Genomic DNA, 27,787 nt, shown 5'->3' with positions numbered 1-27,787 from the left:
ACGCTGTTGGAAAAGCTTGCAAGTGTGATGTAGAAGCTACACTGGTACGACTCAAGCTCCCTGCTCTGCTCCATTCTGATGCATGCACCTGAAGACAAATAGATCCATGTTTTGATGATCAATGTCATCTTTGTTTTCCTCGTCTGGGCTGGTACCTGGCTCTAAACTGGACGGCTGGATAGCTCTGACATTGCACATCATTTTTGTTGCAGTGGTAATATTAGGTTGGGGTTGTGAGTTCTGGGAGAGGATCCCTCCTTCATGTGGACATCCCTGAGGTTTCTTGTTTTTTTCCCAGAATCCGTTTTTTTTTGAGTTTTTCCTTACCGAGAAGGCGGGTCAAAGGGCAGGGATGCCCAGTTTAGCGTAGTCTGTTTAGTTTAGCCATTACTTATTGAATTAAGTGACTTCATGTTCATTATGATTTCTTGTTTATGATACAATTACCGGTATGAAGCCCATTGAGATAACTATTGTTGTAATATTGGGCTATATAAATAAAATAGAATAGATATTGAATTGAATAGACATAAATAAACATGTTTATTATATTTTATATAGGATGATCATCACAAGTTCTCTCGCAGTGTCACCTCAGTCTGACTTACCCACAGGTCTTTTATTTTGAAAGGCAGGGACGGAACAAGCTGTGTTTGGGTGGAACTTGATGCCGGCGCAAGCCGGACGCTGAAGCGGATCTGCAGACTTCTGGAAGTTGGGATCCCTCTTAGGTAACGGCCCGTCTTCTTTATCTGATTTGAACCTTTTCTGAAGCGATAGGTGAATAGTGACCCACCATTAAAACCCCATTCATATAAAATCATGTAGCCTGTGCTTCCGGCTGATATTTTCCCCAACAACAAAATGCATCTATTTAATAATATAGAGCTGCAGCTAACCTAGCTTAGCTCATTTTCTAAGTTATAGTTTAATAGTGAATGAGGACAGTCTAACAGTTTGTTAAATGTCTTAAACAGTCTTATTATCTTTCAAAATTAAATTTTGTTCGTACTTATCTTTAGTATTTAGTAGTTGCAATTTGTGTAAGTGTATTATGTTATATTATTATTTTTTATGTTTTTGAAGAGACTGCATATGAGTTTCAAGTTTTCTAATTGTTTTTTTATGTTTTAGCACGATAATTGTTAATTGGAGACTTTTATTTTGGTAGTACTTGTCTAGACAGGGATCAATTATACCAACTAGAGGTTTGGTGAATTTCTTTGTTAGATCTTTTTTCACCACACCTTGCTTCTTCCTCTCTAATGTGGCCCGAAACAGTGGTGGACTGAGAAAATAAAAGCTGGGGGTTAATTGCAAACTGCACATCCACAGTTGAGGAAAGGATGAGTCTTAATTGTAACTGGGGATGTGATGATTGATCGACTTAATCATTGAGTTGATTTATTTTTCCTATAATCCAACCAGATTGACCTGCAGTTTGTTAATCGAATTGAATTTCCCTATACCATTAAAAAATATTTCAAAATGAAATAAATCTATTATTATGATATTGGAAAATACCATTTGGGTTGAGGCATACTTTACTATAATATAAAAACAAACAAGTGTCATCACACAGTGTGCTAGAATGTTCTACTAATGTTCCCTTTGGATTATGTTGATGTGGAAAAACAACAGTGGGCTGAACTTTAGGAAACTAAAATATGAATGGACTTGACATTAGTTCTTGTTTACTTATAGATATTTAATTTACACTTGATTATCTTGCAAAATCCAAGGAATCTGAAAAACTTCACCTGCACTGTTCAGTAGCAGGTATTTATCTCTGAGTCAGATTTTAGGGCAGTGAATCGGATCGTTCAGAATGAACCAATATTGACTATGAATTGTATTGTCAACCACAAATTATGATTTGGAATTGTTTCACCCCTAACTATAACTATCACAAGTTCTGGAAAAGGAGCTTAAACTGCAATCTAAAGGAAATATGTATCTCTGCTGTTGTGTGAGGTAGATGAGCCGTGACAAATACAATCACGGTTTAGGTTTTTTTTTGTAGTTTCCCGTGATTAGAAATGTTTTGGAGCTCTTTAAATTCTGCTATGATTTAATGGGACTTTAGTGCAGATCCAGCAGCTGTTCTCATGGAGCTAAACAGCTGCATCATCCTATGGTGTTTCCTGCAGGTGTCTGGTTTGGCAAAAAAGACAGTTTTCAAAGATATCCATATCACTAACAATCATTTAAAAGCAATCAAACAAGATAATGATCCCACACCAATAATTCTTCCATTTTTTTCTGTTTGGTCTAAATATTTATGTATTCTGCAAAAATGTCTGACATTGACAGGATATGCAGAAGTTCCAGGATGAGGTTCCTGAAGGATGTGATGTCATCACTTGTCTCAGAAGGCTGACTTTTTCTGTGATGAGCTGGGATTTGGTTCCTTAACTGCATGATGTGACATGAAGAACCAAAATAAATTCAGGAAGAGGACAGAGGAGATTTCAGCCGCCGTCAAAGAAGAAAAAATATATGTCCGCCTGATAAAACTGACGCCTAAAGAACGTTATCAGTCACCAACATTTTGAAGGGCATCAGGCAGGCTCATTCTTGAAGGCTAGTACGTAAAACAAAAAACAGAACTCTCATTTGATTGGTAAATAAAGTTGTATAAAGTTTTTTTTTTCATGCTTCAGCACTTGTTGTCTTTGCACAGCTGAAGAATCTGATCATGCTTGTCGTTTCCTCTTGCAGGAGATTTTCTATGAAGGCTTTGAAGCTCACTGCCAAAATAAAAGTACTGCATAAGTTGTGAAATAAAAAAAAAATGCAGAATTTTCCCTCAGGAAGGATATTTTCTAGCTCAGCTCCAACAAAGAGTGTTACTGGGTTATGATCTCATACTTTGTCTTTAATTGTTGTCTGCAGTCTGGAGGACGTTTCAGACTATTGCCCACGCTCCTCACTTGTTAGCAGGTTCTTAATCAAACAGGCTCATAACGTTTTCCTGATGCGGTAGGATGTGCTTTGCTGTCTGTTGAAGTTCACACTCTTGTGAGGTGGTGATGCCCTCAGGGCTGCCATCTTTAACGGTTTATCAGTGGGTGAATGAGGCTGCCAGCGCCAGTAAGCTTCGAGTTGTATGTTAAAGGTGGAGCCCCGGTGATGGAGAACAGGTCGGTCCTCGGGGCCCTGCGGCCTGTCCGGCTCATGCGGCTCCCGCTGTTGCTCGTCATCCTCCTGCTGGCTGCGGCGCCCGCTGAAGGAGTGTCGGACTACTACGACCTGCTGGGGATCAGCAGAGACGCCACCACCAGAGAGATTCGGCAGGCGTTCAAGAAGCTGGCGCTCACCATGCACCCCGACAAAAACCCGGTAAGCCCCATAGTTCTGACTAGGCCTTCACAGTGAATCGCAAATTTATCGCCATCGCGATATCAGCCTGTGCGATACCCGCATCGGTAAAGACGATGTACATTGCGATAACTGTTGATGTTTACCAACCATCTCATGGCAGCTTGAAGTATTTAACGAATCAAATAGAGTCCTTTATCCATTTGACCAATCAAGTGGAGCTTTTTTGTAAGACGAGGATCATTTGTTGTACAATTTAAGTTATGTTGACTTTATGTCAATGAAACGCTTTCAATGCAATGAAAATGATGTATTAATATTTTTTGTTTTACTATATGATCATGTATCGCAACACATATTATTGATCATTAATATTGAGCATCCCAAGCTTTCCTCATATCATGCAGCCCTAGCTCTGAGCCAGGACTACTGCACATGGATTATCCCCAAAACACACTTTGGTTTTCAAAATAAAAGCTGCCTTCCCTCAGAAAAGCTCAATTAAACTGATCGATTCTTCTCAGGGTGACCCGTCAGCTCATGAAAAGTTCCTGAAGGTGAACCGTGCTTATGAAGTTCTCAAAGATGAAGATCTGAGGAAAAAGTACGATAAGTATGGAGAAAAGGGTCTGGATGACCAGCAGGGAGGACGCTATGAGAGCTGGAACTATTACAGATACGACTTTGGTGAGTTTCCTCTGTTCAGACACTGCAGCAGCACATTACTGTTTGTTCCGTCAACTCTTTGAAATGCGGAGACGTTTGTGTCTTTAGGTTTTTTAAAGTTCTGATCTGTTGACAGGTATCTATGATGATGATTTGGAAATCATCACCCTGGACAGCGGAGACTTTGGTAAGATTATTTTAAATCTGACATTTATCTAAGACAGAAGATAATTACAATCATTCAGATGAAATAGAATCAAATCAATTGCAGTGAATAGACAGCTATCTGTTTGAAAGCCGGCGTGAAATAAATCATAAAACAAAGTAACATGAAAAATGCCAAATTGGAAATAGATGAAGGAACCCCTTGACGCCTTAATTTATTTTCAATTATAAAAAAAAGACTTTCTGTTTTCAGGTAGATTCTAAAATAAGGTAGCTAAAGTGGTATCGTGCATATTTGGATCAATGGGCGTCAAAGGCTTAAATGCAAAAATACTTTTGGGTTTAAACAATTTTTTCATGTCCATGTAGTTTATGACATGAAAGTATTTGTTGTTTTTTTGTGAGTTTTACTCTGTAGTTTTGCTTTGCAAAAATGGCAAATGATGAATACATAAGACCAAAGTCAATGTTAAAACTGGATTTTCTTCTAAACACATTAGTTCTGTTGGTAATTCTTTAGCGACATTTCTCCTATTCCCCTTCATTCTGACAGTTGGAGTTTTTCATTTTCATGAACTTTAATCACATCTCAGTCATCACATAAAGTAACGGTTGTTTAATTGATCCACAGGGAGGAAAATAATAATACAGAAGAAATCGGTTTGGAAAAAGAGCCAGTAGTAGCCGCGTTTACATGGGCAAAAGTAATCGGAATGAACGCCTGATCGGAAAGAAAATGCGTCATGTAAACGCGCCGTTCGGAATACTCTGCCCCGGTCAGACTCATTCGGATCAGAATTTCTTTCCGATCGAGATAGGTGGGTTATACCGATCGTTTATCCGATCGTGGAGCATGTAAACGGTCATTCCGATCGTGTGTCACTGCTGCTCTGGTTTACGTCACGCATAGACGGTGTTTCGCTGAGAGAAAGCTTTGGAGCGCATACGGGACCGACCAGCTCTGCGGACGCCCCTTGAAAAGCGTCGCTCCGCTCTCGCCCCGCTGGCTCTCCCCTCTCTTACACCCCTCACGGGGGAGATTCGGAGGAGGAGCGCTCACTCGGTCCACTGGCACCCGAGTGAGCAGAGCAGCTGGATTAATAATGTTGTGTCGGGGGGGTTACGTGTGCGTTTTGTTGTTTTGTTATGTGTGGGAGAATTCAGACTGCGAGCCGTCCCGCCGCTCTGGGTTAGCGGCTGCAGGACTCAGGAGGAACCGTGTTTGAACAGAGCTCGGGCCGCTAGCTCACAGAGTGGCTTTGGGGCGGTCTGTGTGAACTTTCAGAGCAGAAATAAATGTCGCTCAGTCCTTAGAAAGCTGCAGATTGCTGCGTTTCTCGCACGGTCCTGGATTTTGTGTCCATCCATCAGGCTAATGATGTTAGCCCGTGTTAGTCTGTCCTAAGCTTTCGTCCAGCTTAATTCTTCCACAAAAAAAGCACTGACCACACAGATTAAATATAACGATGAGCGAACAGGCAATTCATAATATTCATGACATTAATAAAAGCACGTTTGGAAGATCGTCTCGTATGTTACCGAGCTGCTGCATAAATGTCTGTGGAAGCGGTTTGTTTACAACGGGACCTATATCCGCATCCGGGTGATTTTACACTACTGCGCATGCCCAAATGATTCATTCCGAACGAGAGTATGAGCCATGGGAACGTTTGTTCTAATCGGAAAAAGGTTTTCTGTGCCCATGTGCACTGGTGAATTTTAACCCGACCATTGATCCGATCAAGATATTCTGCCCATGTAACCGCGGCAGCAGTTTAGTTCGAAAAAAACTTTCCTGATGGATTATTTTCAGTCCAATCATGCTTTAAAGACCCACATAGCCGCGTTTACATGGGCAAAAGTAATCGGAAAGAACGCCTGATCGGAAAGAAAATGCGTCATGTAAGAGCGCCGTTCGGAATACTCTGCCCCGATCAGACTCATTCGGATCAGAATTTCTTTCCGATCGAGATAGGTGGGTTATACCGATCGTTTATCCGATCATGGAGCATGTAAACGGTCATTCCGATCGTGTGTCACTACTGCTCTGGGTTACGTCATGCATAGACGGTGTTTCGCATAGAGAAAGCTTTGAAGCGCATACGGGACCACCAGCTGCTCTGCGGACGCCCCGTGAAAAGCGCCGCTCCGCTCTCGCCCCTCTGGCTGTCTGCCTCTCCCTCCTTCACGAGGGGTATGCGGGGCAGCAGCGCTTTGTTCCACTGGCACCCGAGTCCCGGTGCCAGTGGACCAAGTGAGCAGAGGAGCCAGATAACTTTGTGTGTGAAGGGAGGGAGGGATGCTTAGTTACATGTGCGCTTTTTTGTTTTGATATGTGTGGGAGAATTCAGACTGCGAGCCGTCCCGCCGCTCTGGGTTAGGGACTGCAGGACTCAGGAGGAACCGTGTTGTTTGGGGCGGTGTGTGAACGTTTCAGAGCAGAAATAAATGTTGCTCCGACCTTTAGAAGCTGTCCCGGCAAAATAAAGGCCGATGTTATTCCCACATATTTATGTGCAGCCAAGATAGATTGCTGCGTCTCTCGCACGGTCCGGGATTTTGTGTCCACAAGCAAGGCTAATGTTGTTAGTGCGTGTTTAAAGCCTGTCCTAACTCTTCCAGCTCCGTTCTTCAACATAAAAAGCAATGACCACACGGATTAAATAAACGATGAGCGAGCAGGCGCTTCATACTATTCATAACATTAATAAAAGCACGTTTGGAAGATCGCCTCGTGTTACGGAGCTGTTGCATAAAAGTCTGTGGCAGCGGTCTGTTTACAACGAGGCGCACCTCTTCTTCCGGGTTTTTTTTTTTTTTTTTTACCACTGCTGCGCATGCCCAAACGATTTATTCCGACCAAAGGTGTGAGCCATGGGAACGCTTGTTCTAATCGGAAAAAGGTTTTCTGTGCCCATGTGCACGGGTGAATTTTAACCCGACCATTGATCCGATCAAGATATTCTGCCCATGTAACCGCGGCTAAAATGATGAAAATGGTGTTTAAACATGTTCTTGGAGCATTTTTCTGTTGATGGAGGACAGACATTAAGAAAATTCAGCTTAAAATAGCATTTCTGAGTTTGTCTTTATTCTAATTGTTGTAAATCAGTTGCAGACGAAAAAGTGTAGTTTTAAAAAATGGCTTATTTGGGACGTAGAAAATATACTGGGTGGGACACAAGTTCCTTAACCCAAACCCTCAGCAATGGGGAGGGGAAGAGGGGGCGGGGTTGCTCTTCGCCAATGATCCCACCCACAACTCAGCAGTAACTATGTCCTTGAAAACGACTGTCTTTTTTATTTCTTTATTTTGTCCACAAATGGGATCATCATAATTAAAAGACCACTGGGTACACTAGATCAAAAGATGATCGGAGTTAGACTTTAAAAATAAAAATAAAAACACAACAATGGAAATTAAATTGATTTAAATGACGGAGTCATCTTTTAAGGTCATGAAAGTGCTTTAAATCTCTGAAAAATAGGACTGCTATGAACATAACATCTTAACTGTGGGTATTAAGGTGGAGTGTGTCTGTTGCAGAAGCGGCAGTAAACTCTGGAGAACTCTGGTTTGTCAACTTCTACTCTCCACGCTGCTCACACTGTCACCAGCTGGCTCCTACGGTAATATAACACTAATACATAAAAAACGCTCTTAACATGCAGATAGACTTTTGCAGGAAAATATCCCAAGACTCTCATCTTCATTTCATTGCCAATTTTTGTACAACAAGACTAGGGATGGGCCGATATCATTTTTTCTTGTCCGATACGATAACAGACATTTCCCCTGCAACTGTGGCCGATGGCCAAGATTTGCAGACACCGATACTTAAGTGTCTACATTCACACAAGGTTTACATTTCCTGGATATAACTGTAAAACATAAGCTCCCTATTGCCGGGGATCTAATTGGACCAAGTATACATTTAAAAGAGAAAGGGTGTCAGAAAACAGTCAGAAGAATATCGGCAGATCTTTTTAATATGGGGCAGACACAGATAAACTCAAATTATGCAAATATCGGCCAATACCGATACTGACACCGATATATCGCCTATACCTAGATACAACAGTTTGGGCAACAAGTGAAGACAGCTACAGAGAACCAACCATGACACCAGTCAAAAAGAAACTGAGACTGATCTCACACGAACAAATGCACACACACACAGGTACACAAACATGCACACAGAGACATGGATGCAAACCACTGACTGGAAATGAAACTGGACAGAGTGATTGTAACACCACTAATGGAAAATGGCTTTCTTCTGGCTCCAACCAAATGACGTCAATTCAGTCAGTAAGAAGTGATTGGTCTGAGTCGAGCTACGTACACACCGGCCTTGGCACATGGCGTTCTAGCGACCGCTTTAAATGAAAAGTCTATGTAAATGCCTGTAAACCTGAGCTGAGGTCTGAAGCCTCAGCGTTCAAAACTAACGTGTCCATGCATGGCTACACAATTTTTTAAGTCCGTTTTGGGCGTTCATTGAACATGTGTTGACAGTTCAACCAGTCGAACTTATGACTGCTTGAATGTCAAACAGCTGAACTTTGACCAATCAAGGGCTGGGAGATGGTAGCGATGTACGGATGGCGTCCTCTTTCAATACATGGAAGTGCCAACTGTTTGAAAATTGATCATAGAGGAGAAATGATGCAAACACTCACATATACAAAGATATGCACACAAACGTCTGCACGCATAGGCTTGTGCACAGAGACGTGTGCAGATGCATGTACAGTTGGAATGCCACAATTCTGGGTTTAAAACTGAACCGTTTGTTACACCATTGAACCAGATCTTGGAGAAAGTTAGTCTTTGCATTCCTATTGCATACAACGGGTTGTGCTAAATTTAAGAAAAAATTGATGTATTGTTTTATTACATCACGCCAGGTTAAATAAAACCAAATAAAAGGCCTTTCTTTGTTTGTTACTCCTCATTATAAAAGGATAATAAAAATGTATGAGTTCTTAGTTCTTTGTTGTTTTGTATTACAAAAATCATAAATTGAACCCATCAAACCTATTTTTGGTGTCACAGTGGAGGGAGTTCGCCAAAGAAATGGATGGAGTGATCCGGATTGGTGCAGTAAACTGCGGAGACAACAACCACCTCTGCAGGAGGAAAGGCGTCACCAGCTACCCAAGCCTGTACATTTACAGAGCAGGACAGGTGGGACCATCCACACAGCAGCGTCAGTGTTTCTAAACTGTGATGGATGGATGTATTCAACTGATAACAATTCATGCAAACTCCTTCAGGGGGCCCCCCAGCGCCCAAAGGCATAGGCGAACCCTCTGAGAATTTGAGAATCCTCAAAAGCATCCACACAGCACTAGGCTCTGACGGTTCAAGTGTCGTTTGGAAAGTACTAGTACAGTTACTTGCAGCTGAGCCTATATATACGTTTACATACTCCGCCAAAATGTATCAAGCTTGTATCATTCTTTATGAAAAACATCAGGAAAAAAAGGGGTTTATTTTTCATGGAATTAAAACAAACTACACTGCATCTTCCTGAATAACATTTAGAGAGCAAAGCATTACAATAAGGACGACGTGGGGGTAGCCTTTGTTCAAGCTTGCACTGCCTTAGTTTGTGGTACTGTGCATTGTTCTGCGTGCAGAATGGATGAAATTAGTGTTTGATCCTTTGCTGATTTTGTGAGTTTGCCCAATTAAAAAGTAATTGACAGTCTGTCATTTTAATGGTAGCTTCATTTGAACAGTGAGAGCTAGAAAAAAAAATCAGCTTTAAAGAGTTTATATACATTTAATTGTATTTAATTGAAGAAACCTCTTTCCAGATAAAAACCCCCAGACCATAATGTTTCCACCGCCATGCTTGGTTGAATTGATGCCACAGAGCTCAGTTTTGGTTTGATCTGACCGTGGCACCTTCTCCCAATCACTCTCTAAATCATGAAGGCGTTCATTGACAAACTTCAGTTGGGCCTGCACATGTGACTTCTTAAACAGGGGGGGCTTTGTGAGGTTTGTAAGATGTTAAACCATTTCAGCGTAAAATATCAGCAATGGTCTCCTTGGTGACTGTGGTTCCAGCTGCTTTGAGATCAACTCCTGCCCTATTGTTTTAGGTTGATTTCTCACCATTTTCATGATTATGTCAACCCCACCAGGTCAGATCTGGTTTGGAGTCCCTGTAATTCCTGTATTTTGGCACAACAGTTGTCACCTTAACCTCCAGCTTCTGGCTGATGGTGTTGTAGTCCGTTCTGGTCTTGTGCAGGTCTACAATCTTCTCCCTTAAATCCACTCTTTAGTCTTTCCATGTTGGAGAGTTTGAGTCTGACTGATTCTGTGGACAGGTGACTCTTCTACAGGTGAGCAGTTCAAACAGGCGTCTTTAATTCAGGTGCGGGTTGATTAGGAGAGTCTAACTCAGGGATGTCAAACATCCAGCACACGGGCCGTGTCCGGCCCGCCAGATGGTTATATCCGGCCCAGTCATGAAGAGTAAAAATTATAAGGATGTTTAAAAAAAGTAGCACGTTTCAAGTCCCTTCCTGTGGCGAGTTAGGATTTTTTAAAGAAATAACCAAAATGTGCAATTCCGCCACTAGGGGGAGCAAAGGAAAAGCCAAACAGGTGAAACAGAAAATCTTTGCATGTGCCAAAAGCGAAACCTAACAGCTCTGTGTACGATGTAGTTTGGTTTCTCGTGAGCTTCACCACTGTTACACTGCTAAAAGAATGATCAGTAGTGACACCCTAATGACCAAAATGTTGTCAAAAAGAAAAAAAAGGTTGAAGTGAAGTGCTGAGCTTTCCAGGAAAATGGAAAGAGTTTTACTTGTTGACGGAGCTGAATGCAAAACCTGTATGCTTGGTATGTCATCAACAGGTCGCAGTACTCAAACAATACAACATTCAGCACCACAATGAGACTCACCATAAAGAAACGTTTTACCATTTGGAGTTAAGAAAAGCAAAGATTTACCAACTATTAGCTGGACTGAAAAAACAACCGTCTGCATTTACTGCAGCCGTAACGTCAGTGATGGAGCAGTGACAGACACCCTATTGCAAAAAAGTTGGAGCAAACATCCAAACCATTTTCGGATGGTGATCTTATTGAAAAATACTGAAGGCTGCAGAAGTCTAGTGCCCCAAAAAAAGCAGTTCAGCTGCTTTACTAGCATAAATCTGTAAAGGATTACAATTGCAGATAAAACATCTCTGAGGAGACTTGGGCGCCAAATGAAGGAATCCAGTCATTAATTGTATTTTTGGTCACTTGATGAAAGCACAGATACAGATATTGCATAATATTAGAGGTGTTAAAAAGGCCGTCACAGCGGAGTTTCTTGAGTTGATTGACACAACAACAGCTGATGACATAGTCAGCTCTCTAGTTCCTGCGCTGGATAATGTGACCAGACGGTCATGTGATGTCAGTCTGTTCACTGTCCCTCAAAGGTCAGGAAGACGACAGGTGTTGCCACAAAATTCAGGCAGCAAACCAGGACAAGATTCTTGGACATTTCATTGTGTTTTGCACACTTGAATGACAGTAAATATGTTTCTGCCCAGGATCTGAATCCTGTGTTTCATTTTTTCCCGTAGCCCCTTTTGAGTTTATTATTAGGATTGCTTCAGTGTCAGATGTAAAATTTTCAGACTGTATAAAATTGAATAAACCCTTTTTTTTAAGTGAAATGCATTTTATTTGAGACCCATTGGTCTCTGTGAATGAAGCTGTTTTTTTACTTTTATGTTACTGTTTTTCTCGGTGGTCTGCTGGGGGGGCAGCATATCTGCTAGGGACAGTAATAGACTGAACAAACTGATCCGAAGAGCTGGCTCCGTAATCAGTTGTCAAATGGACACATTTGAATCTGTGATGGAGAGGAGGACTTTAAATAAGCTGGTATCCATCATGGATAATCCTGAGCATCCTCTCCATCCTGTACTGGAAGGTCAGCGGAGCTCCTTCTCCAACAGGCTAAGGCAGCTTCGCTGTCACACAAACCGCTTCAGGAGATCTTTCATACCTCACTCCATTGGTCTCTATGACTTGTCATCCATGTGCAATAGATAAAGTCATTATGGTCTGTCTGTTTTTCTCTCCTGATGTGTCACGCAATACAACTGTTTTTATTCACTGATGTTTCTTTCCGATTGATGGTTCTGGTCCTCTGTTGTCGTCTATTGTGTGTATGTTTGTATCTTGAGCCTAACGCCGACGCTGCAACAACCCAATTTCCCAAGCTGGGATCAATAAAGTATCTTTATCTTATTTATCTTATCTACTGGTCCGGCCCACTTGGGATCATACGGGTTAAATGTGGCCCCCAAACCAAAATGAGTTTGACCCCCCTGGTCTAACTGGTCTGTGTGGACCAGAACTCTTGATGGTTACTTGGGAATAAAATACTTAATTCCTCCATTGTATGTAGTTGTCACTGCAGTTTGCCACTACAATCTGTGGTGTAGAATGCGGGTTATCAGCAGAGGATTGTCTTTGCATTCCAAACATGTTTTATAGCAGATTTTGTTGCTGTTGTTTTAGCAGAAACACTTGTTTTCCACATCCTTTCTAGTCCGAACAGCCAGGATTGGCCTCTTATTCCATTTTAAATTTTTTCTTCTGTCTGTTCTTTTTACAATTCCTCTGGTTTTCTAAATCAGAAGTCAGAAGTTAAAAAGCACAGATATTCACTGAGTTTTTAGTAACTTTAGTGAACAGGTAACGTGAGAAGAGCTAGTCTCGTCAGCCATGGAAATCTGTTTGAGTTGATATTATTGTAAGTGACTTTCCAATAAATCATTGGTGTATGATGCTGAATACAAAAGTGCTCAAGCCAAACAAGTCAAAATGTTTTGTTTTTTTTTTGTTTTTTTTTTAACTTGTCCTGTCCAACAGCTAGGCAAACAGATGAGAGCTGAGGGCCTCTTGTGTTGGACATATTTTATTTTAACAACAGGGGTTATTCATCTTCAGACAAACCAAAGGTATGTCTGAATAAACCCCTTTTGTAATTGAGGCCAAACTTTATTAATTTCAATCATGTTTGAAAATCTTTGGTGTTGGACCGGACGGAAAAGGAAAGAGGGGAAGAAGAGAGAGGGACGCTAGAGAGAGGGGGGGGTTGGAGGGTGATAATAGTCAAAATGTTTGCTGCTTTTTCTGACATTCATTGACACTTGAATCTGTCTTGTGGTCTTTAGGTAAACTGCCACCAATGCACGTTCAGTTTGACGTTTTAGTTCTTTTTCAGTCCGAACCTTAAAGGGCGTGTGCGCATTTACTCATCTTGTCATTTTAAATGGTAGATGGTAAATGGCGTCTACTTGTAAAACACTTTTACCTCCCTCGAAGGCCCAAAGCGCTTTACAGCTTTACAGTTACAGTCCCATTCACCCATACACACACATATTCACACACTGATGGCGGCTCCACTGCCAAACACTGGCGCCAACTTATAACCACCAGGAGCAATGTGGAGTTAAGTGTCTTGCTCAGAGCCACTTCGACTCATGGGCAGACAAGTCGGGACTCGAACTTGCAATCTTCCAATCGGCGATTGAATACTTTCTTTAAAATGCTACTTACGGTAGTTTGAGAAATTGTGCTGGGCTGTGGAACCTGAGAAGCATAGCTAGATAAATGCGGTTGAGCTGATTCATGAATCTCCTCGTCCTGTGTTTCCTCTGTACACAGTGTGTGTGTGTTTACAGCATTTACCACCAATAATCTTGTTTTTCACTCCGTCTCATGAACATTATATGGCATTTCCACCACTAGAAGCCCCATACTTTGGGTTTCTAAGGTGTTCCCGTCTTTCTCTTTGCCATGACTTAGAAGTCGTAGCCTGTAAACCACATTTTCCTCAAGTTTTGAACTGGATTTTGCAGCCACAGCGATGTTCTGTCGTAAATTATCAATAACTACTTTTGCTTCTGCAGAGACCAGAGAAGTTTAATGGAGAGCGCACCAGAGACGATCTGGTTGGTTTTGCCATGCAGTTCATCACCACCACCGTCACTCAGCTCTGGCAGGGTGAGATACGACTGTGACCCTTACAACCTCAGCTGAGATCCACTTTTTAAAAATCTTTTTCTTTGTAATGAAGTGTTTGTGACTAGATCTTCACCTTTTCAGGGAACGTCTTCACTGAGATTGAGAAGTCGTTTTTGTCAGGGCTGGGCTGGCTGATCACCTTCTGCTCTGACACAGGAGGTAAACATCAGTCTGCCACAAACTCTTCACAGCTCCCAGTGGAAAGTTTAGCGTCTGTGCTCACCTGGTGTCATGAGACACACGTTTACCATATAGTTGTTGTTTTTAAAATTTTTTAATGTCATTTTAATGTTTTTTTGTGTTCCTCATGTGTTTGTCTCTAAGATTGTCTGGAGCCAAGAACAAGACAGAAGCTGGCAGGAATGCTGGTGAGAATTCTTCCCATCCAGTTTAGTTGAAAGAACGCAATTCCAAATTGATCCAGATGATTCCAGTGCAGCCAAACTATTAGAACTCTAATGATGGCCTATGTTAACAACCAACAGATTAAATGAAAGCATTTTGGGAGGCTACTGGGCATCTATAAGGAGAAACTCGCTCTAAATGGATGAATAGAGACAAGCCTACAGCAGAACCAGACTCAGTAGAGCAGCCAGTTGCTATAAGGAACCAGTTGAGGTCAAAGAGCAAGAACTGGAATAAAACACCAAGGCCTTAGAACAACACTTGCCTCATTTTTCTTCTGCTAGTTTACAACATTAAGTCAAAGACGGTCTTGATGCGCAGAGAAGCATGTGTCCTCAATCTGTGTATTATCTTTAGATAAGTGGCAGAGAGTCTGAAAACATCAGGATTCTTTAGACAGTGGTTAAGAAACTGATCTTATCTGATTAATTTGATCCATGTGTGTCTGCATGAAGGAAGGTCTGGTGAAGATGGGATGGATAGACTGCACCGTACAGCCACAGCTCTGTGACAGTTTCCAGGTAACTGTCAAAAACTTGTTTCCTTTCAGGAATATTTGATTGTTTAGAGCTCTGTTTATGCTCTGCTTAAAGGTCAAATAAACCACATCATCATCTGCAAACTGCTTCTTTGCTTTGACATCAGATTTCTCTCATTTGTCCCATTAATTGTTCTGCTTGTTGATAAGTTTCATATTGTGTTGGTGCATTGTGCAGTGCTGGTATTTAACATTAATCCTCCTCCTTGAGGTGGTGAGTGGAGCGACAGCCTTTTTCCCCCCTGGAAGCTCTCTGGATAAAGAAGGCAGTGTACTGGTAAGACCTGAACCAGTGAAGTACTGCAGAAGTGTATTTTCTATCGCTGCAGCTCTGCCTCTGTTTATGTGCTTCAGTGGATCAAGACTCTCGACAGTAAAGAGATCTACAACCAGGTCCTAAACCATCTACCAGATCTGAAGCTGCTGACTGCAGAGAGTTTTGAGGTACTCAAAAAAAAACGAAATCTCTCAGATTACCACTGCTTTAGCACACGTGTCTAGGTTAGCTTAAAAATACATGTTTAAATATGTTCATGTGCAGGAGAAACTGGCCCATCACCGCTGGCTAATCAGCTTCACATTTAGAGACAGAAGTTCCACCACAAATGAGTACAAGAAGCTCCAAGCGTTTCTGCGAAATGACCACATACAGGTACCTTCAGTCCGTCTGTCCCACTCCACGTTTTTGGCTGTTTTCCTGCTAACAGACTGTTTTTCTGTGTCCAGATCGGCAGAGTGGACTGTGTCGCCGACTCAGAGTTGTGTCATTCTCTCTACATCCACAAACCCTGTGTGGCTGTTTTCAAAGGTCTGGGGATCCACGACTTTGAGATCCACCATGGTCAGTACTGGATCTTCTCTGTCTTGCATCTGTCTACGCTTCACCTGCCGGATCTTTTTATTCCTGCAGAATTAAAGTTCCACTCCGATCCTCTTTTGATCTATTTACAAAGCATTCCCGGGAACATTAGCATGGACTAAGCCTACTCCCACTTCCTGTCTAGGTCTAGTTTACAGCCCCTCACACCCCCAACCTAACATTACTGGTGCCGCAAAAATGACGAGCAATATTGGAGCTATCTAGTTTAGTACCAGATTCCAGCTCAGACGAGGAAAACAAAGACGTTCGTGGATCTGTTTGTCTGCAAGTGGATGCATCAGAATGGAGTGGAGCACGGAGCCCAGCATATTTTCTACGATAGTTCAACGCTCATCTGTACCTTTGCCCTCTCTGCCTGTTTTTGTGACGTGTGTATTTTTGTGACATTGTGTCTTCTTGCAGGTAAAGATGTGTTGTACAACATCGCAGCCTTTGCAAAGGACAGCGTTCGTGCCCATGTGACGACCCTGAGGCCGGACAACTTCCCCTCTGACAGGAAGGAACCCTGGCTGGTGGATTTCTTTGCTCCGGTTTGTACTTTTTTGGTTCAGCATGGAAATAATTTTATTCTCCTTGAAAAATTGTGCCTTAAATGATTGATTATATTTTATAAAATGTTCTTATCATGCGAAGACATCCAGTATTTTAATACAGTCAAGTTAAAGACCACTTTATTTGATTTATAGAAAGGAACAGCTTTTCTGAAGGTGAACCTGAGAAGTCATTAGTTGCCAGCAGCTCCACAGACCATACATGCTCACTTATTGACAGCATCACCACAGGGATCTTCAGTAGCCTCCTTTGACTGGACCTTTGCCGTGTTGAGATGTTTTACCCTTGTGTGGAAAAACTGGCTCCCGAGGCTGCCGTATATATATATTTTTTAATCTAAAGAAAAAATGTCTAAATACAAAAAGGTCTTTAGTTGAGAAAAAATAACTTAACTAGTGTTGGCATGACCAGATCTGATAATCAAACATTAGTTCTGTGGGACCCATCTTTGCGCTTTCAAGTGGCTAAAATCTGTTCATTCATTCTTTTGGGTGGTTTTGGTTTAACTGTTTACATTCCCTGTTTGCTTCCACATAAGGTGATAGAGAGCAGCAGAGGGACCAAAGGCACCATGAAACCTGCTTTTTAAAGGATACATAGGGACTATTTGGAATTACAAAAAAAGTTTTCAACACCAGGCTATTTATATGTTTTGTTTTTGCTTTAAAATCTGAAGCTTTAACATGGGAGTCAATGGAGAATTGCTCCTTTCTGACACCAGCCTTCAGTGGTCTTGGGAGGAACTGCAGGATTTGGTCCTTCCTGCTTTGTATCTGGTTTGAGAACAAAAGTGGGAGTTTCACTCTGTAGTTCCACTCCGATCATCTTTTGATTTATTTTCAAAGTGTTCCCCTTACAACCCCACGCAAACATTAGCGGTAGAACAAAAATGGTGAGCAATATCAGAGCTATCCATCCGTGCAGTTTAGATCCAGATTCCAGCTCAGAGGAGGAAAACAAAGACGTACATGGATCTATTTGTCTAAAAGTGGATGCATCAGAAAGGAGCAGAGCAGGGAGCTCCATCAGTCGTATTTTCTACGTAACAAATACAATATTTTTCAAACAGTATTTTGTTGTCTGCTCCTGATTTACAACAATTTGAATAAAGAATCATTCCAAAATGCAATTTTATGTTTACATTTCTTTATATATGTCTTATATCATCAGAAAAATGCCACAAGAACATGTTAAAAACACCAAAATACAATGTTCATCAGAGTGGGTCATAAAGTTGTTTGTGTGTGATTGTGTGTTCTCAAAAATCCTCCCCCCTCTGTGCAGTGGTGTCCCCCATGCCGGGCCCTGCTGCCCGAGCTGAGAAAAGCCTCAATCCAGCTGGCCGGACAGATAAAGTTTGGTACTCTGGACTGCACCATCCACCACAACCTCTGCTCCACGGTAAAGTCATGGACCTCCTCCATGGTCCACTCCTATGGAAGCGATTCTGTAGCATAATTAAAACTAAAAGTCAAAACCAGAAATGCTTTTTCATTTTCAAAATGAAGCTGCATTTTTTTTACTCAAAATGAAAATGAAAAAGCAATCCACCAAAATGCTTTTTCATTTCCTTCCTCAACAGCGCATATTCTGTCACTTAATTAAAATGATAAAGAAAATGGTATTTAACATTTCATTATCAAAAACTTCCCTGGTAAATGTGTAGCAAAATTCATTTAGAAATGTCTATTTTGACAATTAAAATGGAACAACAGAAATACTTTTTCATTTTCAAAATGTAACTGCATCAAATGACTCAAAATGAAAATGAAAAATCAAAACTTCAAAATGCTTTTTCACTTCTACTTAAAACCGCTTATTCTGTGTCAAAATTAAAACGAAAATGCCAAGAGGGGATTTTATTTTCATTTTCACATCCACTGTGAAACTGTCGCATAATTCAATTCAAATTAGCATTTCCAGAGGGGAGGCGGGGCGGCTGCCGGTCCGAAGACAAAGGTTGTCCGGTGGGGGGAGTTTCGACGAACTGCGGTGCGTCCGAAGGAGGAAATGCTAAATCGAATTGAATTATGCGACACTATTTGCAGGGTGGATGTTAAAATGAAAATGCATCCCCCCCTTTGCATTTTCGTTTTAATTATGACACAGAATAAGCGGTTTTAATTATAAAATGAAAAAGCATTTTGAAGTACTGATTTTTCATTTTCATTTTGAGTCATTTGTTGCTGTTACATTTTGAAAATTAAAAAGCATTTCTGTGAATCCATTTAAATTGTCAAATTAGACATTTCTAAATCAATTTTGCTACACATTTACCAGAGAACTTTTTAAAAATGAAATGTCAAATACCATTTTCATTATCATTTGAATTAAGTGAGAGAATAAGCTGTGTTGAAAAAGAGAAGGAAAAAGCATTTTGGCGGATTGCTTTTTCATTTTAATTTTGAGTCAAAAAATGCAGCTTCATTTTGAAAATGAAAAAGCATTTCTGGTTTTGACGTTTATTTTTAATTATGCTACAGAATCGCTTCCATACGCTCCAGCCTGCATTAAGAACACAACATGATTGTATCTTTTGGTATCTCAGTACAACATCCAGGCTTACCCCACCACAGTCATCTTTAATGGCTCCTCTGTTCACGAGTATGAAGGCCATCATTCTGCTGACGGCATCCTGGAGTTCATACAGGTGCTGCCTCCACTTCTTCCTCATTATGTCCTCCTCTCTACGTGGACTGGTGTTCAGTGAGAGCTTCTGCCTGTTTCTGCAGGACCTGGTCAGCCCATCTGTTCTGGCACTCGATCCTTCCAGCTTCAAAGAGAGGGTAAAAGGTAAAATTCTGCTTTGAGGTCTCTTCTGACAGCAAACCAGCAGCTGGAACTGTTGGTTTCATCCATAGTGTGTTCTAGTCCGGATTTAGAAAACTGCTAATATAAACCAGAATTTAGACGCCTGTTTTTGTAAGCAGCTGTCTGAAGAACCTAAAATTGTCTGGAAACTTTATGTAAAATCCCTGAGGGACATTTTGGGGCCCCAACCACCTTCATATCTTGATTTCAAAACAAAAATTGGAAGTCCGTCTAACTCCTACCATAATAAAAGATAGCTGTGGTGCTGATTAGCAGACGGAACAAGACCAAAATGAATAAACCTCTGCAGCAGTAGCAGCAGAGAATTATTCTTTAAGAAATCAAAGTAAACCGTTGATGATCACAGAACTTTAGTATTTAAAAAAGGGGGGGGGGGTGATGTTAAATATGGAGCTGCTAGGTTAGTAAAACTCATTTGTGCCCACAGAACAAAACTACTATGAGTAGCATGCGCATTTTGAGATGTCTTCTCAGTGCCCCACCCGCCAATTTTGACTGCACCTTAGACATTTAGGGCCTCTTGATTGATCTTGATAACCGTGATTGTTGAAATCCACGGAGTCTGATTCCAGACGTTTATGGCAGTAAAACTCCTCACTGCCTAAATGCACTTTTCTCACACAGACATGAACATTTTCACCCTTTTCTTTTGTTTGAATTCTCAAACCTTTATAGAAATTAGGTCCAGGATCTTAGAATGAAAACAAAGATCTGATCACAGATTTCTGATCTGAACAGGAAACACGGCACGGACGGTGGAGATTGATTGACAGGGTCTCCAGCCAATCAGGACCCAGAACAGGGTGCGCTGTTTAAAAGAAACAGCATAATCGCTTTAAAAGAATGAGCTAAACCAGGAAAGATGAACTGCGACGTAGAAAGGGAAGTTTGTCTTCTCTTCTGTTTGACAGAGATTTTGAGAGGGTTTCAGGTTGGAGCACAGACTGCAGAAGGGGGGAAGAAAATGTCACGTCTTGATCGTGTGGCCAGATTTAAAAAACAAAATAAAACATGGGTCTGATATTGTTCAGTGGGCCGGACCAAACAAGGAGGCGGGCCGGATCGAGCCCGCGGGCTGTACTTTGCCCACCCCTGGACTACAGGGTGGTGGTGGGCGGCTCGTTTGGGGCTGGGGGACTCTCTGGGGGTGGTGTCCCATGCTGGGCACAGGGCTATCCTCCTGGCTGGGCTGAGGCCTGCTCTCTATGTGTTACTGTGCCTCTCTGCTCTTTGGCGTTGGGAACCGTGGGGCGGTCCTGCTAGCCCTGTTCTGGGTATCTGACTGGATTGCCAGGCGGCTGGATTCCCTTTATCTGCTATACTATGTCAGTGTGTGTGTGTGTGTGTGTGTGTGTGTGGTGTGGGGCGGGGGGGGGGGGGGGGGGGGGTGGCTGGCTGGCTGGCTACTGCTACCACTTTGGCGGAGGTCTTGGTGTGGGGACGGCCGGGCACTCTCTCTCTTTTGGCATTCCATCATCCACCTCAGCAGAACATAGACCCCCACCTGAGCAGAGCTGTCAGCTCAGTTTACACAAATAGTGTGTGTGACAGAAGGAAATGCTTTACATGTGCTGGTTTTTATGTAAATGTGCGTGTGAGCTGTAGTTGTTTAGATTATTGTATGTGAATATTTTGGTAGCCAACAGGTATGTCTGTAACACAAATGTGTATGTGTGTGTGGACAGGCCCCGCCCCTTTTGACTAACATTTACCCCAGACAGTGTTGATAATAATCCTCCAGCATCTTCTTGCTTTATGATTGGACCCCACCACCACGTCTGTAATCATCCTCCACATCTCCTTAACTCCCCTTTTCCCCTGTCTCCTACATTTCTCCCTACTTTCCTCTTCTTCTTTCCGTCCGGTCCAACGAAAAAAAGGATACAAATGTAATCAATTTAAATAAAATGTAGCCTAAATAACAAAAAGGGTTAATAAAAATCCACACCTGGTGTGTTAGAAAATCCACAACCCCCTGTTGGAACAGTAAAATGTGTCACACCATTTGGAGCATAAAACAGTAAATATTGTTTGTGCTCAAAAACTTATTTTGCACTTGAAACAGAAAAGTCCTTGAAACCCCAAAAATATGGGCATGTTTGTCCGTGATCAAAATAACTTTGTTTTCACGTATTTGTGAGTTTTGAGCATTCACTGCTCAAACAGTGAGTACTACACTTGGAATAATGGCACAACGATCACTCCAGGCACATCTGACCCTTCTTGATGCATGCCAAGTTCCTCAGTCATGTCTCAGAAATGCATCCGTTACTTTCTTGAAGCGGCTGCGCCGACGGCGGACTTGAAACTTGCAAGCTAAAAGAGTTAACAAAAACCAAACCTGTTTGAAAAGTTTCTTATGGCTAAAAAGAGTCCAAACAGACAAGAACCAGGAGTTATTTATTGCAACAGTTGTTCTCACAGACCATAATAATGATGCATAAAAAAAAAAAAATAAATAAATAATGATGCATGATATTTATCAATCGGCTATCTGATATTATGAAGATGCTGCTAATAAAGTTGTTCAAATGGTAAATTCATGTCTATTATTATTTTTAAAAAATACCAGTTTTATTGACCTATTTTCTTTTTTTCTTTTTATTCATTGCACCTTAAAAGTCGGACGAAGTTGGCATCTGATTTTATAGATCACATTTGAATGGTTCCTACAAAGAGATCTAGTGAACAAATAAAGTTTACAGCGGCTGCAGATATTTTACAGAAACTTGACCCTCAAAGGTTTAGGGAAATTAAAAGCTAAAAAATATCAGGCGCCCACTTACCTCATACATGAAAATAATGTTTGACATTTAACTGGTCCGTTGCCTGAAAAAGTTTGGCCTTAAAAGATTTCATTTAATATTTGGAATCTTAATGAATTGATTAACTTTTCATTGACATGCTGAATTTCAGAGTTTTGGGGAAAGCCAACAAATTGAATTTGGATTCTGATGATTGACACGGGGATGCAGCTCTCTAGTGAGCCAACAGGAGGAGATGTGGGCCCGAGCTTTTTCGGGTTTGAGGCTTCCACGTTTCTTTCTTTGCCACTATGTATACCCGTTTAAATGAAGTCAGGTTCACACGTCTCTGGTGATTTGAGGGACATCCTTTTGATTGAAGACATCTGCACATTGATGCTTGGCTTTTTATTTATTTATTTATTTTTGCTCATGGAAAACTTAAATGGTGGAAATCTGTTGCTCACAAACATGTCACAGCATGTCAAAAATGGACTGAAAGTCATCCACTGTGTTGTTTCTAAAGAGGCCAACCAAACCCATCAGAAGGTTTATCTCACAAATGCACAAACTACTCTGTATCCTACAGCGGCTGCGTGCTGAACTGATTGAGTACATTTGCAGGTGACAGTGTTGCCTTGGAAACAAAAGTTTTACTACATTTTATTCTCACAAACTCCAGAGCTGGAGCATTAGTGCCCTGCAGGTTTCCGATGTATCTGCTCTACCTGTGACTTATGGTTTGGATTAGGTGTGTTTGCCGATGAAAAAGTCTAAGGCTGGATAGATTTGATTTAAAAAAATCCAGACACTGGCCCCACAAGACCTGCAGTCAGACACCCCAGTTTCTCCACAGAAACAAAAATGAGGTATTTATTTGTCTGTTGCAGGTAGAGACGAGGGGCAGACCTGGGCGGTGGATTTCTACGCCCCCTGGTGCGGTCCCTGTCAAGCCTTGATGCCGGAGTGGAGGCGCATGGCTCGGGTAAAGCACACAGCCTCCGTACCGACGGAGCACAGAGCAGAAACCAGCACACAAGTCCACAGCAGACAAAGTCTCTGGTGTCTTTGTTGTACAGCTGGTTGCCGGTCAGATCCTGGTTGGTTCAGTCGACTGCCAGCGCTTTCAGACCTTCTGCCAGAGTCAGGGTGTGAGGGGGTACCCGGAAATCCGCCTGTATCCCGGCAACACTCTGCAGCCAAACCGCTACATGTGAGTCGCACTGACGCTCGTCCTGAATGTCTGAGGTGTTATAGCGTGCATACACAAACAAACACACAAACCGCAGAGGTTTTCACAGCACAGTCAGCTGGAAGAAGCTGGACACAGCAATTCTTTGTCCATTCTTGAGTTTACAGGATACTTGGATTGACGACAAACTTCAAATTTCTGTCCTAAAGTAGAAAAAGACTTTCCTGAACAAATGGAGTATATAAAGTGTTTTACACATGTATATAAAGTATATAAAGTGTTTTACACATGCACACAGACGTTCGCCACTGGTGCCAACCTGTAACTACCAGGAGCAACATGGGGTTCGGTGTCTAGGTGCTATCCTAGGCACTTGAATGTTGGCAGTGGGGTCATCTGGATTCTTCAATGATTTGTGATCTTCACCAAATCACGACGGGATCGCTGCTCAAAACATGTTCTCTACTTATAGCGTTAAACATATGATGTTAATTGCTCACCATTGATAAGATAATTGCCCCAGTACCATTGTTTCATTGTTCATTCCCCTCCAGGAGTCGAACCCTGGATTCCTGCATGGTAGCCTCTCGCCTTACCTACCAAGCTACCCAGCCACTATAAATGAGACAAGCAATTCTTACAATCAATACTAACTAAAAGTAGCTTTTTGCCTGCAAAACCATTCAGGAAATGACTCCCCTGACTGGATTTAATGAATCATATAGTATCTTCTAATTAGAGATTGATTTGGTTTTGGGGTTGAGTCTTCAGGACTCTGAAGCCCAAACACATTCAGGGTTCATTCTACTGTTTGTCTGCAGGTCCTACAATGGCTGGCATAGAGACGCACACTCGCTCAGAGCCTGGGCTCTCAGGTGAGACTCATCTTCTCCTCATGTTCCGCAAGGTTTTTATGTCATTTTAGTCTGCATTTCTACCTTCTTTTGTTCTGTCCTTGCTAAAAACTTCTCATCTTCAGCATTTCTGTCCTGCTTTAGCTCATCTTCTTTTCTACTGTCTTCGTTTCATCTCCACTACCTTCCACTCTCCTCTATTTGAAAGACCTACTGCAATGAAAATGCTGTTTTTGGTGTTTTAACATGTTGTTTTTTTGTTTTGATAAAGAACATGTATAAAGAAAATTAAGCTTAAAATTGGATTTCTGAGTATTTCTTTATTCAAATTATTGTAAATCAGGAGCAGATAAAAAATGAAATTAGAAAAAGATTGTATTTGTGACGTAGAAAATAGGCTGGGCGGGGCTCAAACTCTCTGCTCCTCGCCGTCCTGATGCATTCACTTGCAGACAAATAGATCCACGCACGTCTTTGTTTTCCTCTTTTGGGCTGGTATCTGGATAAAAACTGGATTACTCAAATATTGCTCCCCGTTTTTGTCCCACCTGTAAAGTTAGGTTGGGGGTGTGAGGGGCTGTAAGCTTGGGGGATTGCTCTGCACCAACGGTCTCGCCCACAACGCAGATGTGAATTCCTAAGGAACCCGTGTTTTTACACTTGATCTAATCCATCTCCTTTTGTCTCACTTATTTACTCACTTATTTACTTTTCTTACTTCTATTCATTTTTCTTCCTTCTTTCTTTCTTTTAGCTCCTATCTCTTCATTCATTCTTCTTTGCCCTGACTTTATTTTTATTTTTTCCTTTTACGTTTGCTCTTTTCATCCATCTTTTTTATTCCCTCAGCTTCACTTTTTTAAATTTTATTTTCTTTAAAAAAGAGAAACTTCCAGTTTTTCATGAGAAATGTTACATCAGGAGAGAAAAACCACACCAGCTTAGCCTCCTTGCGGTTGTTATGACTGAATTCAGATGAGTCTGAGAAGGACAGATTGTTCTACTTCTATTTTGATTATGGTAAATATTAGGGACCAACAAATGACATTGAAGGAATCTCTGTACTGATCATGCAAAGGGTGACGGTAGAGAGAAAAGTCTGTCAAAATGGAGAATTAAGTGAGTAAAATCTCCAGCAGGACGTCAGTCTTTTGTGTTCGGTTTGGGTTTCCTTCTTTTTGTTTTGAAAGGATTTAAAAAAATAGTTTTCCGGTGAAAGTTTTTGTTCAAATGTTTGGAGTTTTTTTTGTCTTCAGTTCTTTACCCAGAGCCTCAGTGGATCTGAATCCAGAAACCTTTAGATCGAAGGTTCTGTCCGGCCAGCACCACTGGGTTCTGGATTTCTACGCCCCCTGGTGTGGACCCTGCCAGCACTTTGCCCCAGAGTTTGAGGTTCTGGCCCGGGTGAGAGACTTCTCTCTTTCTGGTCTGCAGCAGCCGTTCAGATGGCTACATGACGCATTTACTGACTGGTTTTCAGAGCCGACGGTCCTCTGTGTTTGAGTGTGTGTGTGTGTGTGTGTGTGTGGGGAGGGCTTTTAAAGGGATGTGCTTCTTTTGATTGACAGATGCTCAAAGGGGAGGTCCGGGCAGGAAAGGTGGACTGTCAGGCTCATTATCAGACCTGCCAATCAGCTGGAATCACAGCTTACCCAACTGTTAAATTCTACCCTTACCTGGGATCACAGAAGGTGAAGACACACACACACACACACACACACACACACAGGCAAACCAACATGAAGTGTTAGTCACATATACCCGTAAAGGGGTTGACTCATGCAGTTGCTGTGGCACTGCAGGTTTTTTTCCTACAGGCCCCGAAACAGGTTTGGGCTTTTAGTAGTCCTGAGGCATTAGAAAAAAGGCCACAAGCCTGAGTGGTCTGTAGTGGGTTTCCTATGACATTCCATTTCTGCTGGTAATCTTAAGCGTGATTGGGCTCTTGCTCCAGAACAGAAGTGTCCTCTTCCTGATTGGCTGTTACATGTGTTCAGAGGCAGCATCAGCCGAGTGGAGAGCCCATCAACAGCCGGGACGCTAATACCATTTCTGACATCATCAGACAGCGACTAAAACAGCTGGCCCCACGCTTGCACAGCACACCAAAGGTAAACCAACTCTTCAAAATAAAAGCCTTTGCTTTAAGGGCTGGAATTCAACGTTTTGTTTTATTGGTTCACAGGATGAGCTCTGACAGAGGTGGCGTGGTGAGGCTGAACTGCAGCCTGATTGGTCGGAGAGGAGTGCCTGTGATCAGTCAGCGCTCTCATGTGCACAGACAGACTGTCAGCCGCTGTGCTCTTCATCGTGATGAACACTCCTGCCTTGATTTCTTTGGTTTCTTCTGGTCTCCATTGTTTGTATTTACTCCATGAAGTAAAGCTGTGGGACACTGAGGGTTACTGTAGGTTACTGATGCAGACAGATGTAAATCCATCACACTGTGCTTTATTTTTAGCATTGGAACAGGATAAAAACGGTGTTTCTGTTGAAAAAAAATGTTTCACTTTTACTGCTTCTACTGCATTTTTCAAGTCACTAAGAAAACTACAAGATTCTGTCCAAAGAAAGTTACTGGCAACTGTTATTTTCATTTCAACTGAGTTTATATTTGGCATTATAGCTAACACACCAGACTTTCTAAACATCCATGTTCATTTTGGGGTTTGTATTGTTAGTATTTATTCTGAAATGCTTTTGGTTTTCACGTTTAATAAATGACAACGTTTTTGGGGGCCTTTTTGGTTTTAGTGTTCATTTGTAATAAACCAACCATTAAAAACATGCGCAATGGTTGAAACTGTTAAAAAAGGGGACAGATTTTATAGGGAGATGTCTGTGGAATATTTTGTTTTATGATGGGTTTTTTGTATATCGTTGCTACCTTTTTTTTCCCCCATCTCTGAAATTTCGACAAACATCTTGTGTATCAGTTAGTTGTCTGTAATAAAGAAAATTGTCCATAAGGACGTTCAAATTTTGAGCTGTTACTCTTTTCAAAGATTGGCCAGCAGCACTGTTTACTCAGTGGGTGCAGAGGAAGACCGTAACCACAACAGACTTCTATTGCAACTAATTTGTAAACACAAAATGCTAATAAAATTCTATTTTGTGTTCACAAAAGGGCCAATTTGAGTCCACACAACCCCAACGTATTGCTAATTTGTGGCTACACAATATTGAATTGTGACCCCAGAATGTTTTATTCAACACACAAAATATCAATTGGTTCCCACAAATGCTAATAAAATGCTAATTTGTGGCCATACAGTACTAAATTGTGACCACCAAATCTAAATTCAGCAAAATAATAATGTGTGGCCACAAATTAGTATTTTGTGTGCACAAAATACGTTTTTCGTTTTTCAAAAGCTTTTACCGCCCTAAAGACAAAAGAGACAAAACAGAGATGTCAATTGTTGGTCCTGAAGCTGGGAGGAAGAAGCTGGGAGGAAGAGGGTCTCATTTGACATCAGTCAGCTCATGTGTGCAGTAAAGTCAGTTCAACTCAGTTTTATTTAAAGCAATGAGTCTTATCTGATGAACCTACTTGATGCAATTTAAAACCATT

General features: G+C 41.6%; 1 protein-coding gene across 2 annotated transcripts; it reads left to right on the top strand.

The window, feature by feature from the left end:
- Positions 1-625: 625 nt before the first annotated feature.
- On the top strand, positions 626-27,193 carry dnajc10 (DnaJ (Hsp40) homolog, subfamily C, member 10). 2 transcript variants are annotated; one of them, XM_023950818.2, is made up of 25 exons: positions 626-731; positions 3,119-3,342; positions 3,846-4,008; positions 4,124-4,174; positions 7,700-7,782; positions 9,212-9,343; positions 14,102-14,195; positions 14,298-14,375; positions 14,541-14,584; positions 15,077-15,142; positions 15,371-15,436; positions 15,514-15,603; positions 15,701-15,811; positions 15,886-16,000; positions 16,442-16,569; positions 17,876-17,992; positions 19,140-19,241; positions 19,324-19,384; positions 23,058-23,152; positions 23,247-23,380; positions 24,181-24,234; positions 25,470-25,617; positions 25,782-25,904; positions 26,211-26,324; positions 26,399-27,193. In XM_023950818.2, exons 2-25 carry the CDS (start codon positions 3,133-3,135, stop codon positions 26,408-26,410), a joined length of 2,391 nt encoding a protein of 796 aa, XP_023806586.1. In that variant the 5' UTR covers positions 626-731; positions 3,119-3,132; the 3' UTR covers positions 26,411-27,193. The 2 variants fall into 2 exon arrangements, with proteins under 2 accessions (XP_023806586.1, XP_078795646.1); XM_078939520.1 differs by lacking the exons at positions 626-731; positions 3,119-3,342; positions 3,846-4,008; positions 4,124-4,174 and adding an exon at positions 5,791-6,127.
- The last annotated feature ends 594 nt before the right edge of the window (positions 27,194-27,787 follow it).

Source organism: Oryzias latipes, chromosome 21 (genome assembly GCF_053564925.1).
Source record: "Oryzias latipes strain Hd-rR chromosome 21, Olatipes_Hd-rR_3.1".
NCBI classification, from domain to species: Eukaryota; Metazoa; Chordata; class Actinopteri; order Beloniformes; family Adrianichthyidae; genus Oryzias; species Oryzias latipes.
This window is presented reverse-complemented; position numbering and strand designations above follow the sequence as displayed.